This window comes from Vanacampus margaritifer, chromosome 18 (genome assembly GCF_051991255.1).
Source record: "Vanacampus margaritifer isolate UIUO_Vmar chromosome 18, RoL_Vmar_1.0, whole genome shotgun sequence".
NCBI lineage: Eukaryota > Metazoa > Chordata > Actinopteri > Syngnathiformes > Syngnathidae > Vanacampus > Vanacampus margaritifer.
In genome coordinates, this window is record NC_135449.1 from 3839555 (window position 1) to 3860668 (window position 21114).

The 21114-nt window shown below is 38.9% G+C and overlaps 2 protein-coding genes and 1 non-coding gene across 10 annotated transcripts; all 3 read left to right on the plus strand.

The window, feature by feature from the left end:
* Positions 1-1874: 1874 nt before the first annotated feature.
* trnar-ccu (transfer RNA arginine (anticodon CCU)) lies at positions 1875-1947 on the plus strand. Its single transcript has one exon. It is a non-coding gene; the product is annotated as a tRNA-Arg (tRNA).
* On the plus strand, positions 1915-13206 carry slc4a1b (solute carrier family 4 member 1b (Diego blood group)). 4 transcript variants are annotated; one of them, XM_077550902.1, is made up of 19 exons: positions 1918-2013; positions 2142-2297; positions 2558-2606; positions 5000-5174; positions 5262-5397; positions 6618-6690; positions 6829-6871; positions 7060-7247; positions 8411-8615; positions 8700-8903; positions 8971-9119; positions 10032-10226; positions 10299-10547; positions 10610-10699; positions 11462-11628; positions 12035-12276; positions 12371-12540; positions 12624-12797; positions 12881-13206. In XM_077550902.1, exons 4-19 carry the CDS (start codon positions 5015-5017, stop codon positions 12959-12961), a joined length of 2526 nt encoding a protein of 841 aa, XP_077407028.1. In that variant the 5' UTR covers positions 1918-2013; positions 2142-2297; positions 2558-2606; positions 5000-5014; the 3' UTR covers positions 12962-13206. The 4 variants fall into 4 exon arrangements, with proteins under 4 accessions (XP_077407026.1, XP_077407028.1, XP_077407030.1 ...); XM_077550904.1 differs by having other exon boundaries at positions 1919-2013; positions 7063-7247; XM_077550900.1 differs by having other exon boundaries at positions 1915-2013; positions 7063-7247; positions 8411-8903.
* Positions 13207-13448: 242 nt separating this feature from the next.
* On the plus strand, positions 13449-20776 carry atxn7l3b (ataxin 7 like 3b). Of its 5 annotated transcripts, XR_013289307.1 has the most exons (14): positions 13449-13672; positions 13752-13927; positions 14386-14457; positions 14610-14744; positions 14820-14875; positions 14949-15000; positions 15139-15191; positions 15290-15431; positions 15507-15548; positions 16119-16178; positions 16255-16323; positions 17639-17716; positions 17799-17922; positions 17999-18025. XR_013289307.1 is itself a non-coding variant. In XM_077551746.1 (12 exons), exons 1-12 carry the CDS (start codon positions 13663-13665, stop codon positions 16431-16433), a joined length of 906 nt encoding a protein of 301 aa, XP_077407872.1. In that variant the 5' UTR covers positions 13449-13662; the 3' UTR covers positions 16434-17044. The 5 variants fall into 5 exon arrangements, 3 of the variants coding, with proteins under 3 accessions (XP_077407872.1, XP_077407873.1, XP_077407874.1); XM_077551746.1 differs by lacking the exons at positions 17639-17716; positions 17799-17922; positions 17999-18025 and adding an exon at positions 16395-17044; XR_013289308.1 differs by lacking the exons at positions 17639-17716; positions 17799-17922; positions 17999-18025 and having other exon boundaries at positions 15481-15548; positions 16255-16309.
* Positions 20777-21114: the final 338 nt, after the last annotated feature.

The following is a 21114-nucleotide window of genomic DNA, read 5'->3' on the forward strand; positions in this document are numbered from 1 at the left end:
TCTGCTGTTTTGGTGTTTGGTCGTCCCCTGCATGGACTCCTTTCTTTCATTCTTTCGTTTCTATTTTTTTAACCGTCCATTAATCTGTGACTTGAAAATCCCCGGGTTGCCCCGTGGACAAAACACTGACGCCTTCATGCATTGGGGAGGACACAACATGAACATTCTGTTGAATAATGTGACACCTGAGGCGAAAATATTGGCTTGATATAAAACGAAAAACGCGCTCCATGGGTTCAGATCATGACTAAACACGCTGTCCCGTTGAAGAGGAAAAACGACGTTGGGTTCAAATGCTGGAGGAGCTGCGAGTTTGCCGTCTTCCCAGCAGGACACGCTACTAGTTGATACACGGCAAGATAATCAAGCTCAATTATCTCCGCTCGTCTTTTGAAAGTCCCTCATCTTGTGCAATGTTGGCACGCGAGAAAAACATTTCATGTGACCTTTAAGGTCATATTCTCACGCTTGCTTTTTTGGCCGCATTTGGGGTTCAAATCTGATCCGGTGATCGCAAACAGCTGGATTACCTCTGCATCCGTATCAGTGCATTAAAACAAGATGGCCGCGGCTCACGTTGCCATCGTGGCATTGTTGACGCCGCAGTGACCATCTTGTCAAGTGGACAGAGGACGGGTGGTCCACGAGGCGTTCACTGTCCCCTCTCAGGTTCCAATCAGGGATTGCTTTCCAGGTGAGCAGTCCCGTTGAAAGGAAGTGTGTGTGTGTGGTCTAACCTTGCTCAATTACTTTTGAGTCCATAAAAAAAAAAGTCCGGTCTTTAGGTTAGAATTACATTGAAGTGAACTTCACATGACAATGACATTCTTTTTTTCTTACGGCCGAGCAAAGAGTCTAAATTAATGATGTCGCTCATGCATTTTTGCTGATGTACCGACAGTGACATGGATTTTCTCTCTGTGCGTCTGTTCCTCTTTGCATTCATACATTATTTATGCTATACAGCCACAGGAACGCCAGCTTCCGCTCGTTTGCAGTCCTCCGCCTTTATATGCTTGCTCAGAGTAAATCACATAAATGAAAACGTGGCATTCTAATGCTGGCAGTATTTGAACTCGGAATGCGTTCAACCAGGAGTCGTAATTTGACAGCTATTGTCTATTATTCAACCTTGTGTTGAGGGGGGACTTTTTGGGGGGCTTTTGTCAGTGACTGAGTCTTTTGTATTGATCAGATATGAGAAGGCACGGTTCAAATGGGAAATGTGTTTAGCCTCGGGCACTTTTGGCTTTCAATGCAGTCATTATGGATCCATCCAGGGACTTGGAGATATGCTTGATATGGTGCAAATGTTCGCTCACTGACACACAGACAGATAAGAAATTGAAGATAGTTCTGTCACATCTTTATTTTATTTTTTGGGGGGGCAGTGACTAATTGAGTAGCCGTGCAGTGAACTCAGAGGGAAAGGGGTCGAGCCCTAACGTGAATAGTTTTCTATCTATCTATCTATCTATCTATCTATCTATCTATCTATCTATCTATCTATCTATCTATCTATCTATCTATCTATCTATCTATCTATCTATCTATCTATCTATCTATCTATCTATCTATCTATCTATCTATCTATCTATCTATCTATCTACTGTGCTTTTTTGCGGGATAAATCAACTGTTTCATCTGTAATACAATACAATGTCGCCCCCTGGCGGGAGAGATCCGCAGCTACGCCATTTAAAGTCTGTATCACACAAGACTCATCCTTGTATGTACGTATGCAGACAATTGTTCATTATTTGTTGCATTTGTCAGTGCGGCAATGTTTTTATAGGTTGTGAATTGGCCTTGCATGTCGCCGTGGCACTTGATTGATTGTTTTTTCCTTTGACACATTTCAGGTTGAGCAGACAGCCCCAGTGGCCTAATGGAGAAGGCACTGGCCTCCTAAGCCAGGGATTGTGGGTTCGAGTCCCATCTGGGGTGCTGCCACCAACGTCTGTGTCTTCCTAACCATCTTTGATGCCTTACTTCCGTTGCTGACTAATTGAAGTACATTCCCTCTGATTTGACTTAATACAAGAGCCCAAAAATAGTGCACTCTTTTCTAATTGTGGAATAAAAGTAGTGGGGTCCAAAGTGATATTTTCTCATAGGATCTACCCTCAACTTAACCTCAGATGGTTTCAGCTAATGCTGTTGATAAACTCGGCAGTGGACCTGCCAAAATGGCCGCGGTGGACCTCCTCCAAACTCCCCGTCGGCTTTCTCCACTGGAAGCCGAGCTTCCTGTCAAATGGACAGCACGCCAAGAATCCACCAGTGCGCTTTTGAAGGTGAGCACATCAAACCCAACAGTGTAATCCAAGCCTTTGTTGACCTCTAAACACAGACATTAAATGGGATAAGATGCTGGTTGGATAATGACATAGTGTGACTCCGCACATACCAAGCAGCTGTATATACTATCAATATTATGGGTTGTGGGATGTCGGACTGTGAATTGGAGTGCGTATGCATGCAAGCGTCATCATCCTGCAACATGCATCCGTACATATAGCCTTCTATAAAGTCGCACTTTCGTCTTGTTTCTCAGGTCAGTCGCTTGTCAGAGCTTCTGCCCGCTTGGTGGATGACTGCACGAGGTAGGTGTCACTCTCGCTGAGAAAGTTCTGACCGTCAGTTCCCCAATGGCGCCGCACAGGGTTTTAATATGAAAGCAATGCAGTGATACAGTAAATGTTTGCTAATTTGTCTGTTTTTATCTCATGAGGGACTCCAAAATGCACAATATCATAATAATAATAATAATAATAATAATAAATGCAGTTTTCAGAAATGTAGAACTGGATTTCCTCTGTCAGTCAATTATTTAGATTCTTTTTTTCAAGTAATACATTAAAAAAAATGAATTTCTTTATAACAAAAAAGGTTTTCATTCAAAATTTACTCTGCAGCAAATCTGAAGGCAATAAATGAATAGAAATTTTGAAGATTGTTATTAAAAAAAACTGAAAAATGTGTGAGTTCGACCAATCAAATCCAGGTATTTTATTCCAATTCTATAATTCAGGGATTCTTTTTTTTTAATCCATCAGAGTACATTTATTGAGTACAGTGTAGTTGTATTTAACTTTTACATGCATAGTGTAATCAGAGAATTGTTTGAGAATACATTGCACATATTATTATTAGTATTCATACTGAAACGCGGAGATACAGCGTTCAGCTGTTTTTCACCTTTTCAAATCTCCAGATTTTTTTCTGGGTGTGGCTAAGAAGGCGCCCCTCCCTTACTACACAAAAACTTGAGCACCTTCGTGCACATTAGCGGTTATCCAACACAATTGCTACATGCAGTTGCCTAAACCCCAAAAAATGCATTTTCCCTTTACATTGTCCACTGCCGTGTCCTCTTTAGAGCGCTTTGTTGTCTGCTGTGAGTGCACACTCATCACAGAGAATGTGGCCCGGAACTGTTTTGTTTATTTAAGTACTGTTTATATTGAACTTTTATCAATTTATTTGAATTAAGTCGTTATTTACGTTCATTTTTATTTTATTTTACTGTATTTAGCTAATATAATTTTAATATTTATATTTTAATATATAATATTTTTTTATAATTAACAGTGCATAATGTTACACTGGCTTACTATACTTAGAAATATACAATAATAATATATAACTATATTTTTTAGTAATAAAACCTCTACCATATTTGTAATGTATGTACAATGAAACTGTATTAAATGTTGGTGTAAAATTTTGAGAACAACTGCTATAATATATATTGTAAAGTATAGACAGTATTTGCACCGCCTCCTACAATGAATAGTCATCACATGTACAGTACATGGAAGAATGTGCACCATATAAACCTCAATGTCACAATGTCACACACTTGCAGACAGTCAACACACACTCACACACACACAGGCGCCACTCGTACTTCCGCCGAATGTCAATCCAATATTAATCTTCCTCACCCTTGGATCAGGTCTTGGATGGTGTTTTGGAAATAAATCATTCTGTTTTCACATACAACTTCAGTGTTCCAGTCCAGTGTCGCATCCACGAAATGCGCCGCGGCCACCGTACAACGCGTCATTAACATCATCGCACTACAAACATTTTCTCAATTAAATAAAAAGAAAAATAAATACATAATTGTAGCCAACAAATAACAAACATTTGAAATGCATTTTATGGCGCAATGACAAGTTCATTTTTATTGAAATGTGCTTCTATCTATCTATCTATCTATCTATGAAGCTAGCTTGCTAGCTATGAAGCTAGCAAGCTATCATGGTAGCAGTTTAGCTATTAAGCTAAATAGCTATCAAGCTAATGGTCTATCTATCTATCTATCTATCTATGAAGCTAGCAAGCTATCACGGTAGCAGTTTAGCTATTAAGCTAAATAGCTATCAAGCTAATGGTCTATCTATCTATCTATCTATCTATCTATGAAGCTAGCTATGAAGCTAGCAAGCTATCACGGTAGCAGTTTAGCTATTAAGCTAAATAGCTATCAAGTTAATGGTCTATCTATCTATCTATATATCTATCTATCTATCTATGAAGCTAGCTATGAAGCTAGCAAGCTATCACGGTAGCAGTATAGCTATTAAGCTAACTAGCTATCAAGCTAATGGTCTATCTATCTATCTATCTATATATCTATTTATCTATCTATCTTTCTTTCTTTCTTTCTTTCTTCCCAAAAATGAATTAACCTCAGTTGGCCTGATTTAAATGTGACATTTCAATGTCCACAACTCTTACACACTCGCCATCCCTGTCGCCGACTGTCAAATGAGGGATACACACTTCCAGCACGCGACACATATTGACACTCCAAACATGCCCAGGGTGAGATTTCACTGGCCCAAAGCCTGCTGCCACTATGTTTAACTTTTAGACATACTCTAAGATGTCAATTCAGACGAAGAGCTGACGGAGGGGGGGGGGAATCTTCTATCATCTCCAGCCATGTTCTTGCACGTTCTTGTGTCATCACACTTTTTGATGCTAGCTGTAGCTGAAAAAGATGATGAAGGACCACAACGAGCAGACCTACTGGCAGGAGACGGGCCGATGGGCGGCCCACGAGGAGAGTTTCGACCCCCAGTCCGGTGTGTGGGCGTCCTCGTATGTCTCGTACCTCACCTTCAAGAGCCTGGTCCAGCTGCGACGCTCCATGAACACAGGTCATCTCGTGACTAAGCACCAAAGCATAAATAATAGCAAAATGGTCATCAACAACCAACGATACGTCCACATTCTTCTGCATCCAGGTGTGATGCTTTTTGACTGCGTGGAGAAAACCTTGGACGGCATCGTCGAGAAAATGGTTGCTGAGATGCTCAAGCAGAAGCAGATCAGGCCTGGAGACCAAGAGGGGGTCATGAAGTGTCTGCTCCAGAACCGCAGGTAGACTCTAAAACAGCATAGGGAACGGATCCACTTACTCTGGGACTAATAATGAGCTAATTCTGTACTGAAACCACTTTCCTCATTTGCTCCTAAAAAATAAATATTAAATATTACCAGTGTCCCAAAGACGTATTTATACGTTTGTTTGTTTTTAATGCTAGAGCATACAGAAGGCTTTGATGCAGCTTCTGAACTGAAGAGAACAGTTGAAGCAATGGTAGTTATTACAAAAACGGCCAGCAGGTGGCAGCAGAGTATAAGAGATCAGCCAGGGCCATGTTTGTTTTCAACAGATTTGTGAATTATGATGAAACTTATTATATTCTAATGCTAATTGCTGCAAAACAGAAACAGATAGAAATATACGTATTTCCGTGATGAAAGAAGAGACTCTAATCTTTCTTTTGATAGGTTCCATGTTTTTGTGCTAATCGAACATTGGATATTCTGTGGGCCTTGCAAAATCAGTCAAAATCCAGTAAAAGAGCCGGGAGCAAAGCGGGTTGCTTCAGTGAAAATGGCTGCGAATGAAGGAGTTAAATGTTTACTATCTAGAAGTGCTGTCACTATTGAATATTTTTAGAATCGATTAATCTACCGATTATTTAATCAATTAATCGGATTAATTTTAATCTTGCATTAAAGTGTGTTACAAAAAGGTTATTTGATTACTGTGGTTATTTTGTACTTCATTTTTGTATAGTGATTTTAAAAAAAAAAAGAAGAAGAAGGAGGAATCGATGTTGTACTATGTTATCGGTTCGGTCATTGTTTTCCAAAGTAAAAACAGATGTTTGCAAATGTCTCATTTTGATTTAAACACAGAAGATAATCATTCTTCTTTTATGAAGAATTACTGTTGATATGCTGAAATTAGAGGATTTGGACAATTTTAAATGGAAAAATGGCTCCAATTGATTACTCGGTTATTAAAGTAGTTGTCGATTAATTTGATAATTGATTACTTGTCGATTAATTTTGACAGCTCTACTATCTAGTCTCTTCTCAACCTGGTGAAGAAGGGCTTACTTGTAAAACTCCAAAACATTACAGTGGATTAACTTTCTACGAAACTGAAATCGAAGGTTTTATAGCACACTGATTTCTATCTCATATCCCACCAACAAGTCGATACAATAACATTGTTGTGGACTGCTGTAATGCAGGGATGAATGAAGAAGAGCTCTTCTGGTTCATTTTCGGTTTCCTCCCCGCAGCCAACAAGCTGATCCGGAGAGTCAAACCCTGACTGATGGAGCGGATCTCCGCAAGTTTTCCGTCAAGGAAAGGGTAAGATGCCATGATGTGATATGCGTGTGACTTTTTTTTTTTTGTAATCTGACTGACTAGCAAACTAAACCACAAACTCATCCAAAATCTAGTAACTTGAATTGATCTTTTGTTAATGAATGTTTCTGTTTTGCACAGAGGGATGAATCTGACCGTGTCGAGGCTTCGATGGTGTTAGTAGGTGGGAAAGTCTTACTTCACTGTCCTACAGTTTTGAAGTAAATCTGTTACACGCTTTGTAGAAAATAGTGGAAGCAGCAATAGAAAAACGAAATTAATCGCGATTCATTATAGGAAAAAAATGTTTTCGTCTTAACAGCACTCCGGTACATTAGTGCCTTCATCAGACTGACATCCTGATGTTTGCAGCAGGAGCTTTAGACTTTCTGGAAAAACCTGCGGTGGTTTTTGTGCGTCTGAAAGAGGCGGTGCCGCTCGACTCGGCCTTGGAGGCTCCGGAGCCGGTACGCTTCGTCCTGATGCTGATCGGACCCAGCAATGCCGATATGGATTACCACGAGACTGGCCGAGCCATGGCGGCGCTAATGGCTGATAAAGTGAGTCTAAATTCTCTTCCGGATCTCCCTTCGTGCTTCATGAGGTGGTTATCAAGCTAGTCTCAGGTCCTAAATTTGGCAACTTAAGTCTGACTCAAGTCACGTCAAGTCTCCTAATATCTTCATTAACTCATTCACTGCCATTGACGGCTATAAACGTCAAAAATTCATTCAAACTATTTATATTAGTTTAACTTTTTTTTCCGCTTTTGTTAACAAGAGTATAAAAATCTAGATTTTTTTAATTGTACATTTAGAACAGACATAAAATTTGTCGTTAATCGTGAGTTAATTAGTAAAGTCATGCGATTAATTACGATTAAAATTTTAATCGCCCGATGCCCCGAATTTTTAATTATCTTTTTTTTTTTTAATTCATTCGCTGCCATTGACGGCTTTAAACGTCAAAAATTCATTCAAACTATTTATATTAGTTTAACTTTTTTTTCCGCTTTTGTTAACAAGAGTATAAAAATCTAGATTTTTTTAATTGTACATTTAGAACAGACATAAAATTTGTCGTTAATCGTGAGTTAATTAGTAAAGTCATGCGATTAATTACGATTAAAATTTTAATCGCCTGACGCCCCGAATTTTTAATGATCTTTTTTTTTTTTTATTCATTCGCTGCCATTGACGGCTATAAACGTCAAAAATTCATTCGAACTATTTATATTAGTTTAACTTTTTTTTCCGCTTTTGTTAACAAGAGTATGAAAATCTAGATTTTTTTAATTGTACATTTAGAACAGACATAAAATTTGTCATTAATCGTGAGTTAATTAGTAAAGTCATGCGATTAATTACGATTAAAATTTGAATCGCCTGACGCCCCGAATTTTTAATGATCTTTTTTTTTTTTAATTCATTCGCTGCCATTGACGGCTATAAACGTCAAAAATTCATTCGAACTATTTATATTAGTTTAACTTTTTTTTCCGCTTTTGTTAACAAGAGTATAAAAATCTAGATTTTTTTAATTGTACATTTAGAACAGACATAACATTTGTGATTAAGTTAACTAGTGAAGTCATGCGATAAATTACGATTAAAAATGTTAATCACCCGTCACCCCTAATTTTTTAATAATCTTTTTTTTTTTTTTATGAATTTATGGCAGTGAATGAGTTAATATCACGACTGTCTCTATTTCTGTCCGCCAGTTGTTCAACCAGGCGGCGTCCCGAGCCAAAAGCCTCCGAAACTTGACTGAAGCCGTTAGCGACTTCATGGACTGCAGCATCGTCATCCCACCCACTGAGATCCAAAACGAGGCCATGCTCAACTCCATCGTCGACTTCCAGAAAAAATTGCTGAAGGATCGAGTCCACTCATCTGAGCCCGTGTTGGACAGCAAGCCAAGTCAGCGTAAGGCTACCTCACCGCCTCAGTCTTTCCCAAACTTTATTGAGAAAACTTTTTTTTTTTTTTTAAATGCTGATTTTATTCCAGCTTGCTTCTCTACCGCACCTGCGCCCGAAGACCCGCTGTCCCGCACGGGTCGACCGTTCGGCGGGATGATACGAGACATTAGAAGACGATACCAGTATTACAAAAGCGATATTACCGATGCGCTCAACGCTCAGGTCCTCGCTGCCGTCATCTTCATCTACTTTGCCGCTCTCTCCCCGGCCATCACTTTCGGGGGCCTCCTCGGTCTGTATGCAATTCTGCTGCTAACAGATGAGAGCGTGGCGGTCAACTTTCCTATTTCCTCACTTAGCGGACAAGGTGGAGGATATGATGGGCGTCCCGGAGCTTCTCATCTCCACGAGCATCCAGGGGATTATCTTCTGTTTCATTGCTGCCCAGCCTGTGCTTGTTATTGGCTTCTCGGGGCCTCTGTTAGTGTTTGAGGAGGCCTTCTATGCTGTGAGTCAGAAAAAAAAGTTCCTTATCCATATGTAAGTTCTTGAGCCGTACCATTGTTCCATTTCCACTTGAATGGCTTCTTCTTAGCTAGTCTTAATGTTGATGCTAACATGCTAACAAGTACTATTTGTAGTAGTAGTCAGGCTGATAGTAGGTTGATACTACACTTGGTGGAGAAACTCATAAATTAAATATTGGTGGCCTTCTAGAGAAAAAACTTGAATATTTGCGACATTATAAAGTCTCAAATTTGCATGAAAAAAGTCACAAATTGATGAGAATTTTTTTATGTGTTAATATTAATATATTAAATATAATATAACTTGTAATAATATATATTTATATTTTTAGAGAGGGCGGTAATATTCTGAGAAAAAAAACTTGAATATTTGCAACATTACAAAGTGGCAAACTTGCGAGAGAAAAAAACTCATAAATTTAATATTTATACGTGGCCCTAATACGCTGTCGTAAAAATCCCTTAATGGGGGAGATTATTTTTTTTCCATGTAAAAAAAACAAAACAAAAAGGTTCTTATAAATTTATAAATAAATATATATTTATTTTTTATTTTATTTTATTTTTTAAAGAAAAGATAATTAAAATTTAGGGGCATCAGGCGATTACAATTTTTAATCATAATTAATCGCAGGACTTTACTAATTAACTCACGATTAATTTAATTAATTTACTAATTAACTCACAAATGAATCACAAATTTTATATCTGTTCTAAATGTACGACAAAAAATCTAGGTTTTCATACTCTTGTTAACAAAAATGGAAAAGAAATGCTAAACAAATATAAATAGTTCAAATGAATTTTTGACGACTATAACTGTCAATGGCAGTGAATGAGTTTAGCATGACTACGAGTATCCATAAATACCACATCTTGTCTTGTTGAAACAGTTCTGCAAGTCCCAGGAGATTGAGTACATAGTCGGGCGAGTGTGGGTGGGCGTGTGGCTGGTGGTCATCGTGGTGGTCACGGTAGCGTGCGAGGGAAGCTTCCTGGTGCGCTTCATCTCCCGCTTCACCCAGGAGATATTCTCCATCCTCATCTCCATCATCTTCATCTACGAAACCTTCGCCAAGCTCGCCAGGGTAATCGTTCAGCCGTCGCTCCGGATTGCATCACCTCGAAACCATGACGCAATAGCTCTCCCGTCCCTCCAGATTTTCAAGGCTCATCCGCTGGTTCTGAATTACGACCATCTGAACGCGTCGGTGGAAAACCCCTGGCACCCAAAGGTGGAACGGACGGTGACGTTGGACAACGCGACGGGCAACGCGAGCGTTGTCGTCAACACGTTAGCGCGAGCGTACCCGAACACGGCCCTGCTCTCCATGTGCCTCATGCTTGGCTGTTTCTTTATAGCTTATTTCCTGCGCCAGTTCAAGAATGGAACTTTTCTGCCGGGAAAAGTGAGTCCCTCTTTTTACTGATTACAATCAACAAAGTTGCCATCGTTGTATTTGTGTTATAGGTCAGACGTTTGTTGGGCGACTTTGGTGTGCCCATCGCCATTTTCCTCATGATTGTTGTGGACTACAGCATCGGAGACACCTACACTCAGGTTGGCGTGGATCTTTCTACAGTTGCTGTATATTATGATATGAGTTTTTTTTTCTTATATTTATTGAAATATTCACCTTCATTTAGCAAGCGATAGCAGCAACAGTGCAACTTCAGTTTTTGTATGCCATGATTATGTTTTGGTTAAAAAAAATAAATAATTCATCTAAATTTTGCCTACATTTTTGGATTTTAATCGAAACCACAAGTTACCATTTTTGTTTCTTAACAATTATCTCATTTAACCCCTGGGCGTTATTTTATTTTGAAATGGCTTGGTCAGAACCAACAAAAAGCCAAAAAAATGGTCAAATAACGCCCAGGGGTTAATCTCAGGCAATTTTAAAGTTTAACCCTTGGGTGGTATTTGTCCCCCTGAAAACTTTTTTTTTTAATTGGAATAACTTGATCGTGACTTTTTCCTTATACTCTCTAATGTGGCCTACAACTTAACTGTGTATTAGACCGCGTGGAACCACACTGCCCCTCAGTGGCCAAACCGGGTACAACATGAACAGCGCTACAAATAAAGGCACACACAAACAAAGGCACGACAGTATAAAATAATTTAAATAAAATCGATTCTGAATCGTCCTAAATGAGAATTGCGATTCTTATGAGAATCAATTTTTTGGCACACCCCTAATATATATATATATATATATATATATATATATATATATATATATATATATATATATATATATATATATATATATATATATATATATATATGACCCACGGGTTAAAACTATATTTGTAGAAACTGGTGGTCCCAAAAGGTCTGATGGTGTCGAATCCATCCAAAAGAGGCTGGCTCATCAACCCATTTGGCGAGCACTCACCCTTCCCTGTGTGGATGATGTTTGCATGCTGCGTCCCGGCTTTGCTCGTCTTCATCCTCATCTTCTTGGAGTCTCAAATCACAACGTAAGATCGTACTGCATTATTATCTCTTTGGCTGCCAGACGTTTTCAGAAAAGGGATGCCGTGGGTGCCAGCCGATTTAAGCATTTTTGACTGATCTTTCAAGGTCCACAAAAAATTATGTACTTGGACTATGGAAACACACATACTACCAAATGAAAGATTGGACTCTCATCTTTCATCAGAAAAAAAAGTTTGTTTCTACCTTATTCCGTTTTTCAGTAATCAACAATAGAAAATGGTTAGTTTCACCTCTGTTTTGAAAAAACGTCTTTTAACGTCTTTAGCACTCATCCATAGGATTTCACTAAACGTTATTTAATGTTTTTGGCAGTCAAAGAGTTTTGTTTTGTTTTTTTAATAAAAGTGTTTACTTTCCACGCTCATGGTCTCGAATGAAACGTTCCAGCTTGATCGTGAGCAAACCCGAGAGAAAGATGGCCAAAGGCTCCGGCTTCCACTTTGACCTTCTGCTTTTGGTGGGCATGGGCGGGATCGGCGCCATTTTCGGCGCGCCGTGGCTCAGCGCCGCCACGGTGCGCTCCGTCACTCACGCCAACGCCCTCACCGTCATGAGCAAGGGAACCAAACCTGTGATCGAGAAAGTGCTGGAGCAGAGGGTCAGCGGCATCATTGTGGCGCTGCTGGTCGGTGAGTGCGACGGAGAGATGACTTTTCGGTTACACGTTAGCATGTTTACAAACATGATGAAAAAGCGAGAGCTCCATTATCTTTCTGTTTCAAGGCCTGTCCATTCTGATGGAGCCCATCCTGAAGCTGATTCCCATGGCGGCCTTGTTCGGGATCTTCCTCTACATGGGCGTCACGTCACTGAACGGCATCCAGCTGTGGGATCGTATGCTGCTTCTTCTCATCCCCAAAAAATACCATCCCAATGAGCCGTACGCCACCAAAGTAAGAGTCCTCTGTTGCCGTGACAACCAATCCCATGCCGGCAGGATTTGGGCTCGGGTTCTAACGTTACACATTGATGGCAGGTGAGTACCGGGAGAATGCACTTGTTCACCGCCATCCAGATCGTGTGCCTCGCTCTTCTGTGGATTATTAAATCCAGTCCGGCATCTCTCGCTCTTCCGTTCATCCTCATCCTCACCATTCCCTTACGCATGTTCATGACCGGGCGTCTCTTCACTGAGCTGGAGATGAAATGTGTAAGTGGGTTTTTTTTTTTTTTTAATAAAACACATTTTATCGATGTGATTGTTAAACACTTTTTATTTATTTTGTTGTTTAGTTGGATGCTGATGACGCGAAAGTGACATTCGAGGAAGAGCCGGGACAAGATGTGTACTGGGAAACTCAGATGCCATTGTAGAAATGGAGAATGGCTACTCTTAAAAACAATTTTAAACAAAATAATAATTATTATGACTCAAATTGAAGTTTGCAAGTAATTGTATTCCCATTAAAAAATGGGTACAGATTATTTCTTACTGTTGTTATTTCGGTGTGACAAATCAAATTTGTCTAGTTTAAAAAAAAAATGCAATTGGTGCATTTTCCGTCCCCATGAAAAGATATATTTTACTGAAAGTAAATAAAATAATTATTATCAAAACATCTAATTGTGGATTGTGGTGTTATTTCTAACATGAACACAAAATAAAAGTTTTTTTCTCAGTATTATGTCTTGTTTTTAACATTATTTTCATTTTTTAAAACATTAACAATACATTAAACGTGAGCAAAATCCAAATAAACGGGTGTGAGTTTTACATACAACCGAACGGTAGATGGCGCAATGTCACCTGACTGCGCACAAAGAAGAAGACATTTGTTCGTTCGTCATTGGTTGTTCTCACACGAAGACCGCGCCCCCTCGAAGATAATTTCCGGCACATGTCGCTGTTTTCATGCTTAAAACTAACTTTTCAGGAGCGACTACGTGTTTAAAACTATAAAAATGTGGTTCGACAGCACAAAATGTATTCCGTTTGCTAACTTTTCTATTGAGCCGGCACGTTAAAGTCACTTACGAGGACACCGCTGTGGTGTTTTGCGGCGACTGAAGCCGAAATGGACGCCGGTAGGTACTGTAGTGTATACAAGTCAACAACTCGAGCTACACTTAAAGATGTTTTTTCTGTTACCTTTGTGTTACGAAGCGTGGACACACGAAAATCTGTTGAAGCTTCTGAAAGCGATTAAAACAAACATCTCGGCCGGTGACCGAATGAAAACGTTCTATTCTGGTGCCAATACGCTGGACTGGAAGAAGGTGGCGTTCTCTCCTTTCTCACCCAAAGATTGCCAAGAAAAGTGGCGAGTTTTGTCGCACAAGGTGAGCCGAATTCGTGTGTATTACTGTTAGTTTTGAACACCCACAGTCGCTTTACATTTGAGCTATTGCTAATGTTTATTTTTGAGAGTCATATGTTAATGCTTTGCAGAATGTGATGGTGATTTGGTGGTTAAGGCAGCAATATGACAAAAAAAATATGTACTCAAAGCTGTTTTGTTTTTTTATCTCGTCTGAACGTACTTAATTTTACTTCTGTGTATTCTGGACCTGTTTAATTAAACACAAAGTTGATATTCTGTTCACACAAGTTAATCGTACCTTCTGCCACCTAATGGAAGATCATGTAATTGTGCTTGCCTATCGCTATAATAATTTTGGGAACATTTTCCCAAGTGACACCTGATGAATGCAAATCACTGGTTCAAGGTACTTTTTGTATAATACGCATTTTGAACTGAATTTTGTACTAACATGCACACATTCTTTTTTTTTTTCAGTTGCGCAAGGTTCGAACACTCACAGAGCTTGTTGATGAAGCTGCAGATGAACTTTCAAACACAACCACAAAGGTAAAACCTACAAATTGGGCTTTAACATGTGCCATGAATCAAATTTTAAACACGTTGTCCAAAGCCCATCCTTGTTTGGCTTCGCTGTAGTTTACAGCAGAGATTGGAACACATTGAAGACAGTAATGTGATGCATTTTTCTTTTCACTCAGAGACCCAGTGATCCGAGGATGATCTTTTACGAAGAGAACGTTTACAAATATCAGGAGCAGTACCCAAACTTGAAACGTCAAAAGCTCTTCAAACTAATTACAGATGAGTACAATTCCCTGACAGAGGAAGAGAAGGTACGCTCAAGCTTTCAATTTTTCTTGCTGTGATTGGAACATCTCATATTTTTTTTCTCTCTCCATTAAATACAGGCCCCATATGTGGAGAAGTACCAGCATGCACGTGCAGAATACAAGAGGAAGATAAGGTACTAAAATGAACAAATCATGTGACTTTGTTTAAAAATAGGTCAATAGTGATGTGACTCGTTTGTGTTGCAGGGACGAGGGCGTGCGAGAGAAAAGGAAGTGCCTTTCCAAGGAAACGCCCCAAGTATGAGAACAAACACATCTGTACATTTGTACGCTTAAACGCACACGTCATAAATAGAACGATATAAAAAATGTATATTAACAATTATCCAAAGCATATCCAAAACAATATGTTACATAAACGACTATTTATTTCTAGGATCAAAGTGAAACGAATTTGGAGGAATCCAGCCCACCTCCAAAGCCCCCAAAGTAAGACACAGAGACATGTTTTTTTTTTTAATTATTATTTTTTGTATTTATTTAATTTTTTTTTTTGCATCTTGGATTGAACTATGTTGTATGTGTAGGAGCGGTTATAACCTCTTCTGCAAAGAGCAAAAAGCGTCCATGAAGGGCATTCCCAGCAGAAACTACGTGTTCGTGTGGGCCCAACGCTGGCGCGATTTAAACGAAGAGGAGAGGAGCAGCTTTAATACGCGCTGTTTCAAGGTACGAACGCCAACTTTTTCTATGTGGACGCTGCTCATTAACTTGGAAGTATGATCCTATTAACCAATCTTGAAGATGAAGAGAGATCACGCGCAGCAGATGAAGGCATATCATTTGGTGAGTCATTTTCAAGACTCTTAACGCATTGAAAAAAAATTATCGTTTCTTAACTCATTCACTGCCATTGACGGCTATAGACGTCAAAAATTTATTTGAACTATTTCTATTAGTTTAAAAAAAATCCACTTTTGTTAACAAGAGTATGAATACCTATAATTTTTAGCTATTTAAGTCAGGTGATTGATTAATATTTAAAAAAATAATAATAATCGCCTGACGCGATTAAAAATAAAAAATTAAAAAATTATAAAAAATTGCAATTTGTAATCGTAATTGATCGCATGACTTCAGTAGTTAACTCACGATTAATCACAAATGTTATATCTGTTCTAAATGTACAATAAAAAAAATCTAGGTTTTCATACACTAGTTGACAAAAGTGGGGGAAAAAGTAAAACTAATAGAAATAGTTCAAATTAATTTTTGACGTCTATAGCCGTCATTGGCAGTGAATGAGTTAAATAGGAATATTGAGGGGAGGGGGGAAAAAATCACAAATTATTATGATTATTTTTCAAAATCATTCAGCCCAAATGAATTGTCATTCTATACGTTTGTATATTTCAGAAACGTCAATACCCTGTAAGCAATCAACATGCCAGAATCAAAGAGGATGCAAGACCCTCAGTGAGTGTCGGCCCAGCATGTTGCAAACTCACTTCTTTATCGCGTCGTACTTTTCTCACCGTCATTTGCCGCTCAGGATTCCGAGGATGAAGACATGGAGGTCAGCACCGGCGATGAAGAGGAGCTGTATCAGAGTTGCAATGAGGTCAGGATGAGAAAACACGAGTTCATATTTTGTCATTGCTGTCTATTAAAACGTGCGACGTTCATCCACAGGACGAGGACGCCGGCGATATGTGGTTTCATGTGTTTTAGATGGACGTTGCTCTCATTTGACGGGAAAGGATGTCAATTAATCCTTTGTATTTTGTCCCAAAAAAATTCTGAATACCAGCAGTGACAATGTTATTTATGCCTCTATTTTTGTTTATTAATGCAAAGATACATTTATATTGTTAATAATTGTAGTTTACTTGAAGGGCGGTATCTAAAGTTGAATAAATTAACTCATTCACTGCCATTGACGGCTATAGACGTCAAAAATTCATTTGAACTATTATTAGTTAAAAAAAAAAATCTCACTTTTGTTAACAAGAGTATGAAAACCTATCAAACATTTTTTTTTATTAAAACATATATATTTTTTGATTAATCGTGAGTTAACTAGTGAAGTCATGCGATTAATTGCATTTAAAAGTTGTTATTGTTATTTTTTTTGGTTTAAAAGAAAAGATTAAAATTAAGGGCATCGGGCGACTAAAATTTGTAATCGTAATATATTGACTATATGTGTGAAATGCAAATTATACCTATTTGTAAAAAGTTACCTTTTTTTTTCTTTGTTCTGTATTTGCTCTATTTTGTTGTAATTCCGGTGGAATGTAACTAATGTGCACTGTGTTTAATAAAGCATTACAAATAAAATAAAAAAATAAAACAAGTTGCTTAGCGTTGACTTTCCGAGTGACGCAGTGATCTATCCGAGCGTCACAAGGTGAGAAGAAGTGAAGGCGTCGCGCTGCGATCGATTGCTTCTGTCTGACCTGGCATATAAAGATGGATGCCTGCCGCAATAGGTAAATAAACGAAATCAAGACATTTTGCTAACTGGAGATTGTTTGAATCAACGGCGACATGCTTGCAAACGAGTGTACGCGCGTTTTGGCGAGATATTGAGAGAGAAACAGCCGCAATGCAGCGACGTTGACTTGGACTTTCGCTGCGTTCGGGCACCACAAATCTCGACGGCGAAAGCCATTCAAGGGAGGAAACTACAACCACTTTGGAGTCATTTTCTTTACTTTAACACGGCGAGTGTTACGGTCGAAGCTCTTTGCGGTTTGTTAGCCTGATTAGCTCGTAAGCCGCCTTGTTGTAACCTGGCATTTACAACCCTTCTACTGCTTTTCTTTGTTTTGTTCCGCCTGCTTTTTTTTTTCCTCCAAGGGGGGTGGAGGGTTCGATCCGGTCGATGCACCAGCGTCAACCCTAACGTGCTTTTTAATCGTGTTCCCCCTCAGCGCATAGACGCGGGACGTGAAAGAGAGACAAGAGAGAGAGGGCGAGGGGAAGCCTCGGAAGTGATCTGACGTCAATTTGTGAGTATTGCAGCACGTTTCATTCATGTGTTTGAGAGGCACTGGTGTCAACATCAGCCCCGGCTTCCACCAATCCCCGCAGCCCTGATTTGGCCGAGGCTTGCTGAGCTGCAGCATGACCACAGCAGCGACGGCTCATCTGGGACTTCTGGCAAATGAAAATGGAGGAGGTTTCAATGTCCAGCCTGGACAACAGCAAGCTGGAGGTGCAGTCAAGATGGGCAACAAATGCATGGGAGGGAGGGATTGGCTTTCACATCGATTTTCCTGCCGTCTTTCCAGGGCCTTGCTCAGGACATCCTGTCTGACCTGGTGGAGGATGCGTGCCTGGGCCTTTGCTTTGAGGTGCACCGGGCTGTGAAGCAGGGTTATTTCTTCCTGGATGATACGGACCAAGAAAGCATGCGGGACTTTGGTGAGATTCATGTCTGCGTAGATTCTCTGGTCCAGAATCTGCAAAATGTCGAGCGAGAGATAAAGTTTTAATTTTTTGTTTACAGATTTTACTATGACATGTCCCCCCAAAAAAATCCACCTGTTGCTAAATTTAATCCTTAATTCATAAAAAAAATCTTAAACATTACTTTGTTAAAATGGATTTTTGACGTCTATAGCCGTCAATGGCAGTGAATAACAATATTTAGTAAGTAATGTTTAGTTTAAAAAAATCCACTTTTGCTAAAAAGAGTATGAAAACCTAGAAAACCTCTTTTTTTCTGTAAATTTAGAACAGATGTAAAATTTGTGATTAATCATTAGTTACCTAGTGAAGTCATGTGATTAATTACAATAAAAAAAAATGTAATCGCCTGACGAGCCTAATTTAAAAAAATAATAATAATAAGGGGTGTTTAATCATAATTAATCGCATGATAATTTTATATCTGTTATTAATGTACACTAAAAAAATTTAGGTTTTCATAAAAAAATGAAATGAAAAATTGTTAAACTAATAGAAATAGCTCACATGAATTTTTGACGTCTATAGTCGTCAATGGCAGTGAATGAGTTAATTTATCATTTTTGTAAAATCTTGATTTGCTAGCGGAAAAACAAGGGCAGATTCACATTCAGTGCAAACATTTTTTTTTTCTTCTAGAAATTACATTCAATTATAATTTAACATAACCTTACCATCAGTAGTCACTAGGTATTGTAAGGCTCCCTCTAGTGGTTAAATGTGGTAAACACAAGCACATTTTTTGACGACCTGTCAATAGCCTCAACTGACTGTCACTCAACCCGCACCTGGCTGGCAGCTTAGCTGGTTAACAGCCAGCGGAGATGTCACTCACCAGTCCAGGCCCCGCCTTTTTAAAGCCATACACACCAAAAGTTACAGTGGAGGATGACAAAGAAAATACCTGTACCTCATATGCATTTTATTCTGTTTAATAATGCAACATTCTATTTTTATTTGATAATAAAAATAATAATAAGTAAAAAAAATTAGAACTGAAGTAGCCTTTTGGATTGAAAGTGAAACATCCTTAACATTACAACCAAAAGAAAAATCCTGTTGCCTCCTTTTATTTTTTCCAAATGTGACAATATGTCTTCCTGTTGTCTGCGCGCAAATGTGAAGAAATCGTGGACCAGCCGGGCCTGGATGTCTTTGGCCAGGTGTACAACCAGTGGAAAAACAAAGAGTGCGTCTGCCCCAACTGCAACCGAAGCATCGCCGCCTCGCGCTTTGCGCCGCACCTGGAGAAGTGCCTCGGCATGGGACGCAACAGCAGCCGCATAGCCAACCGCAGGTGAGCGCAAAAACGTCGCCACCCAAAGCATAACACATCACCACGTGTGTGTGTGTTCTCATTTTTCCAGAATAGTCACGGGTAACAACACCAACAACAAGTCCGAGAGCGACCAAGAAGACAACGACGACGTCAATGATAACGATTGGTCTTACGGCGCAGAAAAGAAAGGTTCCGCTTATTTTTATTATTTTTTTTTTTTTTAAATTGGTTTAATTGCTAAAAAAAAAAAACTTTTTTGCCCTCTCACATTTACAGCCAAGAAAAGAAAATCTGATAAGGTACTTTTATCATTCTCTTTTCTCTTTTATGAAGTCATGCCTTGAGTTTTGTGTCACTTTTTTTTTTTTTTTCTTTAGAATCCAAATTCACCAAGAAGATCCAAATCGTTCAAGCATAAGAGCAGTAAGTTGAAATCAGCACTTGACATTCTTATATGGGAGTAAAAAGTACTTAAGCTCATTTAAAAAAAAAAAAAAAAAAAAAAAAACCTTTTTCAACTGATCTTAATTTTCTCCACTAACAAAGGCTTCAGTTGTTTATTATTATTATTATTATTACGACTCTTTCCCCACAGGCATGATTGGTCCCCGACGTCGCATGGACAACCAGGAAAGCCCGCGCATGTTGATGAAAGACGAAACCTTCCCTCAATAACGACGCGGGCAACCAGCAGTACTTGAATGTGGTGAAAGTATTGCCGTTTTTTTTTTTTTTTTTTTTTTTGGTGTGGCTTATACGGTGACGACTGCTCAGACCTCCTACTTAATACTTGACAGTTTTTTGTTTTTTTTTTACTCAAATCATCGTTACAGACACTGTCTTTTTAGTCCTCTCCTTGCTGGAATCTCTCAGTAATGACGAATCATGATTTCGCTACATATGTCATTCGAAGTGTTGTAAAATGCAGAGTGCGTATTTCAGTTTAGCATTTTTTTTCTTGGAAGAAAATATCGTCAAAGGGTCACATTACTTTTCAGACAATCACTCAAAATGGTTTGTCTTCTTTTTTTTTTCTTTTCCACACCCGTGTGCATGCGTGTGTTTGAATGCGAAACAACCTCACTCACCAGCGAGTGAACATTTATTTGCGCGGGCAATTGCTGCAGAAAGCAGGTGTCGGGATGGACTTGATTTTTAGGGTTCATATGTCTCTGTATCATGTGTTTACAGTGTAAAAGGGTTGCACAAATCCTCGGTGTGATGTGATGGTGTAAATATTCCGATAGTTGAATTGCTGCTATCATGGCTCAGTTTCTTTCATCTGTCATAATAAATGATTTGTTACTTGTCTTGAATGCAACTGGGAAATTACTTTTTTTTTTTTTTGCTGCTTAGACGCTAACAAACAACAGGGGGCGCCGTCGAACCGGCAACGGTATAGAATACAGACAGAATTGTTAAATCTTACACAAGAACTATTTGTTGCTTGTTTTGATTTTAGTCCCAGAATAGATTATCAGACGAAAGAAAATAGAGAGACAAAATTTATTTTTGTGCGGGTTTTTTCGTGTGTGCAACGAACTCCTGTAAACAGTGTGGTGCTTTCAAGTGCTGCCTCCCAAATTACCTACATTAAATATTTCTCACTTATCTGACATGTATGTGTGGAAAAATAGTTGGTGGATAGGTTATAAAGGG

Coding starts and splice junctions, on each gene's coding strand:
- slc4a1b (XM_077550900.1), top strand. CDS start 5,015: ATGATGAAGGACCACAACGAGCAGACCTACTGGCAGGAGACGGGCCGA. Junction 10,227..10,298: donor CCTTCGCCAAGCTCGCCAGG/GTAATCGTTCAG, acceptor CCGTCCCTCCAG/ATTTTCAAGGCTCATCCGCT. Junction 11,629..12,034: donor TTGGAGTCTCAAATCACAAC/GTAAGATCGTAC, acceptor GAAACGTTCCAG/CTTGATCGTGAGCAAACCCG.
- atxn7l3b (XM_077551746.1), top strand. Junction 14,876..14,948: donor GAATACAAGAGGAAGATAAG/GTACTAAAATGA, acceptor TTTGTGTTGCAG/GGACGAGGGCGTGCGAGAGA. Junction 16,324..16,394: donor TGTATCAGAGTTGCAATGAG/GTCAGGATGAGA, acceptor GTTCATCCACAG/GACGAGGACGCCGGCGATAT.